This window comes from Amphiprion ocellaris, chromosome 18, assembly GCF_022539595.1.
Source record: "Amphiprion ocellaris isolate individual 3 ecotype Okinawa chromosome 18, ASM2253959v1, whole genome shotgun sequence".
Taxonomy (NCBI): domain Eukaryota; kingdom Metazoa; phylum Chordata; class Actinopteri; family Pomacentridae; genus Amphiprion; species Amphiprion ocellaris.
Window position 1 is genome coordinate 29,094,453 of NC_072783.1, and position 10,776 is coordinate 29,105,228.

Below are 10,776 nucleotides of genomic sequence, written 5' to 3' on the forward strand. Positions count from 1 at the left end.
TCCCGCAATTATATATTGACCCATATACAAAGCTTTTTTCTTTTTTTTTTTAATCTAAAGACAAACCCTCTGCTTTTTCACATCTAAAGAAGAAAAAAAAAGTTGCCCTAGAAACAATGGCTGAACAAGACTATCCTGCTGGACGAAAAAAAAAAACATGCCCTCTTTTTCATGGTATATAAATTCCTAACACCCCAACTCAGTGAGCCAGCAACTGCATTCATCTCTGGTTATGTAATGTTTACCTAAGAATAGATACGTCTCTAGTCAGCATCCTTAAATTGGCCCCTTAAATAGGTCAAGGGCATGTGTTCATAAATCACCTGGTAAGGATGTATTAAAACCAGTGAACCACAAAGGAGAAACTTTTATGCTGTGTTTGAAGTTTGCTGCTTTACACTGCGGATTAGATTAGTCACTGAAGTTACCTGCATGACTCAGAGTTTTAAGTCAAGTTGGGATGTCTGGACATCCAGGGGTTTTGTAAAATGAATTAAACTAGCTGTCATTTAGTTTTGAGTTTGAGAAAAATACAAGCTAAGGAACTTTTTTGGGGAAATGTGTTCATTTTTGTCCAGATATAGACAGATTACATTTTCTATTTTTGCCATCCATGTACAAGTTCCAGTGCCATAAGTATCTGTCAAACAGACAAAAAAAACTTGACAGAAAAAGCAAATAAGCATCTTTTCCAAAATGTCAAACTCTCAACATTAGCTATTATTGCAAGCTCTGATTCAAAGTAGATAATTTTATATCCTGAATAAAGGCTTTTACTGGAATGTGGTATTTAAAAAAGATACTTCTCGAGGCTCTCACTTCATTTTCTTCAGCTTCTACAGTTGCATATTTACTTCTTATCTACTAATTTAGTACGTGAGCAATCCAGCAGCCACATGAAGCACTTTCTAAACTGTTTGTTTGAGTGTGTGTGTGTGTGTGTGTGTGTGTGTGTGTGTGTGTGTGTGTGTGTGTGTGTGTGTGTGTGTGTGTGTGTGTGTGTGTGTGTGTGCGTCTGTGACAATGCCTCAATTCTTAGGCTCTAATCCTGTGAGGGATATTGCTTCGAGTGGCCGCTCAGCCGCACCAGCTTCCTTAATTACACATCTGTGCTGACTCGCTGCAACTGTAATCTGACATGATGACGCTACATGCTACTGCTAGCAACAAGCCGCCTGCATCGTGTCCATGTCACATGAGTTCTTCTGTGCATAGAGAAGACAGTTGAAGCCCCTGAGGCTCGGCCACTTCTTTAGCAGCTAATTAGCACAACGTAGCATGTAATTACTGATTGGGGCAGATGGGTGAGAGGAGTGGACTTGCAGGGGAAAAGGCCACTGATTAATAATATCATTTTCTATACTTTTGAGTGACACACTTAGACAACATCCAGGGAGAAAAAAAAAGCTTATTCTGGGCTTGTTTTTACCAAAAACTATCTGTGCTGTTGTGATCTGGTTCCCTGCAGTTATGTAGCGCCTTTATCCTGAGAATGGTACAAAGTGCTTTACAACGCTTCACACCCACTCACACCTAAATTCACACACTGATGGAGGCGGAGCTGCCATGTAAGGTGCAGACCTGCACATTAGAAGCAGATTTATTTCAGTGTCTTGCTCAAAAACACCAACATACTTGGAGCACCTGGGGATTCAACCACCAACCTTTGCGATTACTCGGTATCATCGGAGCACTGTATTTTTTTCTCCCACAGATTGAACTTGTAAAACTGAAACCAAGCGGCTTCAAAGGGAGTAGCCAAAGGTGGCAACCACAAAAGAGATTCAGCTATTCTCTGACTTCTGTCTGAAGTGTTTTGGTCTCTGCTGCTGCCTATTAGGACCCGTTCATCAGCTGGGTAACAATGAGCTCGGTAAGGTTCAGTCTGACAGTCACCCTGTCTCTCCTTTGGTTCTATGGTCGCCTTTTAACGGGAAAGTGTTTAAGGAGAAAATAAACCCGCTTCTTATCTTTGCCTGCAGCTGCCCTGTGGTTACGCTGCCCCACAGGGCGACCGCTGCTGTCAATGTAGAAACGCTGCCGGGGAGGTCGTGTAAAGGAGCTGGGGGAGCTGGGGGTGGGTGTAAAAGGGACAGGGATGTATAGTGTAACACACAGCGCATTGTTTGTGTCGGTAATACACTGGAAGCTCTGGTTTTCAGCCTGCGTGACTCCAAAAATCTGCCCTAAAATACATCCACAGAAGCTCTGTCACCTGAACTCTGACCTCTGATAACTTACCCACAGAGATCCAAAGACGATTGTCACAAACATACAGACACATTATAGAAAATCAGCACATACTAACAGACAACAAACACAAAGCCCTTAGCTCTGAGCTTCGATAAAAACACACACATGTACACACTTCCTTTGGGGAAACAGGAATGCTGACATTGCCACGAGCCAAACACTGTGTGTGTCAAAGGTTACTGATTTAACCTGTTCTGACATTTTGCTTAGAGTGGGAGGAGCCTATATGACATGAGACAGAATTTTCTCATTCCAGGAATTGTTAAATTAAATTCAACCAAAAATTACTTTTAAATGTTATTCCTAAGGTCAAAAAGAGTCCAATCGATAGTTACGAACACGAAGAAATTACCCTGAAACCCCCTGATGGTGTGAAAATGCAGAATATGAAGCTGCACAATGCATAATGACAATGAGACAGATTTTGTGCTTCTAAAGCTAAAATGATATATCTTGTGGCTCTTTAGAGTACACAGAGAGCCTTGTTTTGCAGAGTGGGGAAGTAATCTGAGAAATTATCTGAGCAGGCTGGAACATAATGATGTTTACATAAAAAGTACTTATTATAAAAGGCTGTTGAGGCACGAGCTAAGCTGGAGTGACACATTTAATGAAATTTTTGGACAGTGTTTGCTCAGTCAGCAGTGGTGCTGTCTTTGGTTTTGCTGATCTAAATTCATTTTATACGAAGACTGATGAACTAAACAGTCCGCACTGCAAGAGTACAGAAAATATGCATAAAGCTTGTTACATCTTGTCTGTAATTGTGTTTCACTGTTTGCAAATTTGATTTTTGTTGGCAAATTTGAGAAAAAACGGAATCCGGCATTCAAGGACTTATAGTGTGATTAAGTTTACGTAACGTGACATGAAATTATATTTATCAGCTTGTCAAAGTGAAAGCTGGTATTCTAATACAGGAACATGCAAATAGCAGCGCTTGCGTAAATAAGTTGCTGCTTTCAATTGTGATTATTGTAAAAAGCAGTCTAATCAGGGGCTACGTTTCAGTGACACATCTGACAGAAATTGTGACTTTGTGGCTGCTCTGTCAGCAGCTGTAATTTCTTGTGTTTTGCTGATCCAAAAGCACTTTTCTGACTTCATATTCCATATTATACAACTGCTAAAATATGCTGCAGCCATCACATTTGATCCGCATAAGGTAGATGTGATGTAACGTTGCACATTGTAACGTTATGTGCTGGTTGACAGCAGTCTGTCTGCACTGTTATTTGTTATTTCTATTTTAACAGCAGACATTTTGTGTTTCCAAGACAAATTTCCTTTGAGGCAATAAAGTCTGTCTTATCTAATCTAATCTCGTGATGCATTAACAGATTTGGAATGAAAAATGTAAATTTTCCAACAAGTTACATTTTTAAACTAGTTAAATTTTGATTAAGGGTTGGATTTTGAGCCTATACCAAACTGCTTGTACAGAATATTGAAATTATCACAATTATGTAAGAGGAATTTTATCTTTAAAATGTGCAAAAACCATAGCTGGCAGAAAATTATATTCATATTTTAGCTTTAAACTGAAGCTAAGAAGCACATTATAAGCTGCATGGAACATGAGTAAGATAGCTACTGATACTTTAAATATACACTACCAGTTAAAAGTTTGGACACAACATGTCTGACAATATGTCTGGAGGGTTTTTTTTTAAAAATGATTAATTCTTATTTTAAAGTGCAATTTATCTACATTTATGAATTTAAAGTACACCATCAGTCAAAAACTTGGACACACATTCCCATTCAGTGGTTGTTATTTAATTATTTTGTACATTGTAGATTCATACTGAAGACATCACAACTATAAAATAATACATATTGAATTATGTTAGTAAACAAAAAAGTGTTAATCTTCAGCATAAATTTGCAATGTAGAAAATAATGAATAAATAAATACAAATGAATAAAAAGCATTGAATGAGAAGGTGTGTCCAAACTTTTGACTGGTATTGTACTTTAAATTCACAAATGCAGATAAATTACACTTTAAAATAAGAATTAATTACTTAAAAAAAAAAAAACAACTTCCATACATATTTTGAGATAGATGAAAATTCTCCTAATACTGACTTTCAAACAAACAAAAAAAAATCAATGACATTTGCGCTGACTTTCAAGTTATTCACAATAATGTTTCTAGAGAACTTTCCATCTTCAAAATATAAGTGGAAAACAGCCTTACTGTGTCCAACATACACCATTCTGGCCAGTGAAGCAACAAGAACTCTGAGAAAAACAAACACTTTGGAGCCAAATTGTTTTCTGGGCTTAAAGTGTAAAAGCACCTCTAGCTGCTGCAGGCTGAAGGCAGTCTGAGGTGAAACCGAACAGGGACCGCAGCTGCGTTACCCACAATGCCGCTTGTTTTAAGATGCGCCTTTGTGAAACAAGAGACCAGCTGCTTTCTAAAAGTCCTTGATTGCAAAGCAAGTTCAAGTGTTTTCTTTTTAAGCAGGACCATCTTTTTCTCAAAGTGTTCGAGCATCATCTCTGTCAAGTGGCGGGACCCTGTCACCGGGGCAACAGGAAGGAAGCTATTTTGAGCTGTGGGCACTCTGCCACTCCTCCAGGCACCACAGCCTTATGGTGGCTTTGAGAATGGCTTGGAAATTTCAAGAACTGGCACGTATTTATAAAGATGTGTGTCCTGCTGCTACAAACATGTTTTTATCTGTCCAGTAAATCTGTAAATGGACATTATTGGATTATTCGGTCAAGAACAAACACTTTGAATTCTGAAATATAGTTAGTGGAGCTTGTGTTAATCTGCTATGGACTCCAGAGCTACAAGAAGTGCAGCAGGACTGAAATACCACAACATGTGAACCGAGGAAGAGTGGCACAACACGTCAAGACCCTGAAGAGCATTACATGGTTCTAGACGTTACTGTCAACAATGACTAAATCTAGAAATATCACTTCATGGCCCTTCCTCTTCCTCTGCACAGCTGTGTCTGTCCAGATTTGACCTTTGACCTAAATTTTGTCATAAATGCTACATAAATTCTTCACTTCTGGACAAAAATGTGCCTTCTGAGTTCACAGTGAACTTGACCTTCGACCAACAGAATCTAACCAGTTCATCCTCAAGTCAAAATAAATGTTTGTGCCAAATCCTCTCCAGGTATTCAAGATATTTTAGAAGCAAATTTTTAGGAAAATGTTCAGATCAGGGACGTATTTTTTGAATTTAAGGACATTGATGAATAAATATTGTCATTATTCTATAAGAGAAATTGTGTTGTACATTAGATAAGACACTGAGTATGGAAGAAAAGCATTTTTTCTCTTCCTGCTCCTTTGCACTGGGAGGTCAGAGAGGAGGTTCAACCCTCTGGTGTTGGAGTCCATGTTTAGCTCAAGGACTCTTCAGCAGAGCAGATGCAACATGGAGGCGCAACCCCTGATCTTCCAAGGGGAACTGTGTCGCACCCACATCATCTCTGGGTTCAGCGTGGATCTTCTCATCTCACAAATCCCTGAGCTTCTATTTTCAACTCCAGTCAGTGTTCAGATGATTCCTGACATGCAGTGTGCCAGTGTGCTTTAGGATCTTGAGAGACACTGCATTACAAAGAATGGCTTAAAAGTCAAATCTGCACACACTAAACATCAGTTACACAATAATGTTGCCCATTTCACTGTGTTTATTTCACCCGGAGAGGAACTGAGAATCACTGCGAGTCAACCGCTCATTCAGGCTGCTGCAACTAGCTGAGGGAGGACAGGCTGAATCGACAAGCGAACAAACACAGACATCCCCGGGGCATTTGTTTACAACGAGCCACAACCTCCCCTGAGGGGGAACCAGGTACAAAACAAGAGACACAACCAGAGCAGGAGATATAGGCAGTGTTTTCCAATGGCTGCACCGATTACTTTGAAGCTAAACGTGCAAGACAAATGTGAATGATTTGTGAAGGTCAATTTTATGCTTGTATGACAGTCTGAAAGTGCAAACAAACTTTTCTCTACAAGGGGAACCAGCAGCAGATGTGGCTTTAGTTGGGTGTTGTTGTGATGTTTGTGGTGACCAGAGAACAGATGTCTGGCTGATGCTAGATTACGTTTTAATTCAGGTAGTGGCTAAGAGAAAACACAGAGCAGCAAGTCTGTATTTTCTGTGATGACAACCACAACATGTTAACTAATTTAGTTTTTTAATAACAGTTTAAGTAGTAGAAGAGTTGACAAGAAATGAAGGGACAATGGATTTAAACTCTGTAACTCTGACTAAATTCAAACACCCCAGCCTCACAGTGTTTCCATTGTACTTACGGGTGCCATCGAATCGAGTGGCGATGGTGTCCAGGAAGGTGTTCTGTGGGGCCAGGAGGCCCTTCATCACCGGCATCTTGACTCCGATGTGGGACGTCCAACAGCTGGCTGGAGGTCACACCATCCCAGAGGCACAGCAGGTGGCTTCCAGGGGGCCTCAGCAGGTGCAGGAGACTTTGAGGGTGACAGTCCAGTGCCGCTCGCTGGGATGCACATTTACAGTAGGAGCTTTCTCCGAGCGATGCCTCTCTAGAACACAACAGTGCAGGTTGAGAAGATTAAAATAGCTCCCTCCAACAACGCAGAGGTGCAGTCTGGATGAGCAGAAATTAAGAGTTGCAATCCAAGTAGCTGCCCAGTCAGCAAGGAAAGATCAAGTCCAGGTGACTCTGAGATCCACAGAGCTTCAGATCAGTTAGCCCAGCTGTTGCTTTGTACGCACCTTTGACTCACAGAGCTGTGAGGAAGTTATTCTGTAAGTCTCATTTATAAGAGGACCAAAAATCTGCATGACAAGCGGTGACAGAGCATGTGTCGATACCTCTGGCATCCCTAAGCTCAGTGATCCGTCAGGATGCTGTGGCAGAGTAGTTGCATCTTCTTGAGCTTTCTCCCTGCCTCGCTACTCTCTCTCTGTCTCTCTCTCGCTCTCTCCGGCTCCCATCCACTCCTGTGATATCCCAGCCAATGAGATGCCTGCATCCTCTGTGGGGACCTGTTTTCATCTGTGGTGGGGGTATACAGACAGAGTGAGGGAGGGAAGGGAGAGGTGGAGGGAAGAGGGAGGAAGGAGGGATGCTTTTGGAGCATCTGACAGCACCATTACACCCCACAGAGCTACCATCAGCACATGGCTTTTGTGTGCATGTCTGCAAATCAAGGAAAGATGGATTACCTGCATGTCGGTCAGTGAAGCCTATTGTATTCAGCCGGACTGTGTGCCACTGTGGTGCTTTGTCACAGGAGTCTGGCTCAAGGGACATTGTCAAAATGGTGGTGGGGAAGAAATACTCTTTTTTCTTACACCTCTACTTTGCTAAGCGAAGCAGCTGCATCAGGTATAAACACTGCAGCCCTGAAGCAACATTCCTCGAGTACTGTTGGGTCAAACTTGTCGGTTCTAGTTGGATCTGGTCGCTGTCTGCCCCTACAGTATCCTCATCAGAGAATTAAGGTTCTGGCATAAAAGCCGCTAAGAGCGGATTAAACGGATAAGCCTGGAGATGTTTTTCATGAGAACTTGATGCTAAACACACCAAACGTAACTCTCTGCGACCCAAGCAAACACACAGCTTAAGCCTGCAGGGGAAATGCCTCTAGAGAGCAAATGTACTTCTTAGCAACATGTATTCTTTCTATCTTCCGAGCAATTTTTTATTCAATATCAATCTCATTAGAGTTCCAGTAATTAGGGAAAGATGACCCTTGGCTATTAATTTAATTAATGTGATTGTCATTAAATATTAACTGTTGTGAACTACATCAAGAAACCTGATGAGTAGGGGTTATTTTGGGGGCAATCTGTTCTCTGTCTGTATATCAGTAAATTAGGTCTGTGTTATAGCTGGCAGGAAGTTTTCTACTTCTATATTTAGTAAATTTTAACATATCTCCAGTTCTTTGCAGGAAGTGTGAGAAAATAAGTAGAAGATTGAGACGATTCTGTAGAATATACAAGCAGCATTGAGCAGTATACAGGGTCTGAGTTTTACTCAGCTATGAAGCACAACTGTTCCTTTTTTGTCACTGTGATTTATATGGAGCTGAGGGATGAAACCAGCAGTCATATAGATTCACCCAGAAGCGAGAAGAAAACACAGACGAAATCCTGCAAACAACAATATATCATTGTGAAATGTTTTATACTCTCAGCACCATAACTCTGTATTCCAATTAGCAGTCCAGACTATTTTGGGAGTGGTGTATTCAAATAACTCAGAAACACACACAGTAATAAAATTCAATATATCTGTTTCAATGCCTGCGAAAACAAGAGTCTGATCTTCACAATGCATTTTCAAGACCATGCATCGGATGTAGCTTTATGCAAACTGGGAGGCAAGTAAACAAAAATTATGAGAAATGAAATGGAAATATACAAGTTGGGTCTTGTGGGGGTGTTGTTAATCTTGGAAAAGTTGAGCAGATTCAGTAGATGTGTGGGCGTTTTGTAAGTTAGAAATAAAAAAAAATCTTTATGGGGAAAAATAAGTACAATATCAGTTTTGATCTGACAGCACTGGCAGCGACTGCAGACCTCTGAGCAGAGAATAACCAGGTCAAAGATGCAGTAAAGGATAATGACTCTTGTTTTATAATCTGTAGGCTGAAATTTTAGCGGGTACTTCGACAAATACACAAACACTCATGAACAAAGTTGTTTTTAAAATTAGGAAGAACAAAATGCTGCAAAAGTGTTGCTTCTGATCAATTCTGTCTCTCAGTAGGGTAAAGAAGGCACCTAATATTAACATACAGGTGAGAAAAGGTGATTAAAACACACAATTAAAGCATTCAGTGGGCAGCAGAGGTGAGCTGCACTTGGAGAAAAAATCATCATCATGTGGGGAAAAAATAAAGGTGGTAGAAAAAAAAACAACAAAAAAACAGTGAAAGTAAAAGACAGGCTCGCAGACAGTAACAGAGTATTGTTCCCCCTCTCGGATCCTATTCAAGTCCTGGCAGCCATTCCCGGCTTTCTATTTTTAATGGCCTCTCATTGTCCTTTCTTCTTGTAGTTCATCCATCTCTGCTTGTCACTAATAAAGAGGCTAATCCATTAAACATGCTCACTATCTACTCGGCAGTCTAATATGACAGAGTGACGCACAGATGGCCAGGTGAAATATTATCCCAACTACAACTCCCACAATTCTCTGCTCTATGAAGACTGCTGAGTAAAACTGTCTAAACTATTTTTGGAAGTGGAGCTTGAAGACTTGAAGCTGAATGAAATGTTTATTAATATTGACAAAAGGACTCTCATCTACCATCTTCAATGAAAATCCACTGCCTTAATCCGGACTTAAACTCCAAGATAGATAAGCTCCATGGTCGGCATCATTCACTCAGCACGCAACATCCCTTCACTCAGTTAAGCACATCTTCCTTCCCTCAGCAAACCCATTGAGAAATCAGGTCTGTCATTCTCAAATCTTGACTGTTTGCATTGAATTAACTCGCGAGTGAGCAGATGTAGACTCTCAAGCTCTGGGTGTTTCTGTGCCTGTAAATCCTGCAGGCACGTGATGAAGACAGACGCCATCTTACTGAATACAAACCCAGAAAAAAAAAGACTCTAATAAATAAACAAACACAATCAAAGCACGGTTTGCATGAGTTTCAGCCCCTGGTGTCATTATATTGTACTATGAAAGTCCTTTATCCCCCATTCAAAGTTCTTCTGCACATCTTTTGGTCAGAAGTTTTTAAGAAGGCCCCTATTCTACTAATCCTATTCATGGTTTTCTTCTGTGTATGATGTGTTTGCAAGTTTCTGTCAGGCCAAATGTTCAGCTTTCATCCAGTAAGTTACACTTCATCTGTAGTTAAAACATGCAATCGTCACATATATGGTTATCACCTTATGAAGCCAAAATAAAGCGAGAACAGTGTCAAATCCCTGCTGAAATGGGACGTTACTAAAAATATTAGCCCACTTTGTGAACAGAGAGACCTGTAGGAGAGAAGCCAGATATGCAACAATACCAAAGAGTTACAAAGACGGGATCTAACAAGGGCTTGTTCAGGCTTCAGATGCTTATTTTCTTATGCTTAGAGGCCGGTCAGCTTTCTATGTGAAAGACACAACTCCCTCCCAGACCACATACAGAGTTGAATCAATAGTTTTAAGGTCAAATTGAAAAATCTCCTCAATTTTGCAAGCACTAGGTCTATATTCTGTATGTTTTTTGTTTTTGTTTTTTTTTACTCTAACACATTAGTTTTGACTGGAATGCAGATATCCTTGTTTGGAATTTGTCAGAATTACTACTGAGGATGACAAAGTGTGTGTTCATGTGACGTGTTTGGTCTTGTTTGTCTAGTAGCATTGTCATGTGAAGGTGAGGAAGTTTTGTCACCTGCCATTGGACTGCAGATAAAAATGAGCCTTAGGGTAGTTTTTATGTTTATCTATAATAATAATAAAATGTGGAAAGATCAAAATATATCACAGAATTGAATAAGGATGTTGGGGTTTATCAGTGTAATGCATCTATACTC

General features: G+C 40.3%; 1 protein-coding gene across 1 annotated transcript in view; it reads right to left on the bottom strand.

Annotated features, from left to right (window-relative positions):
• Positions 1 to 7,268, bottom strand: part of LOC111566724 (potassium voltage-gated channel subfamily H member 4-like) — a 45,566-nt gene extending 38,298 nt beyond the window's left edge. The window contains exon 1 of the mRNA XM_023267474.3: positions 6,553 to 7,268. Coding sequence (XP_023123242.1) covers positions 6,553 to 6,628 — 76 coding nt within the window. The 5' untranslated portion in view covers positions 6,629 to 7,268. The remainder of the gene's footprint in view (positions 1 to 6,552) is intronic.
• Positions 7,269 to 10,776: the final 3,508 nt, after the last annotated feature.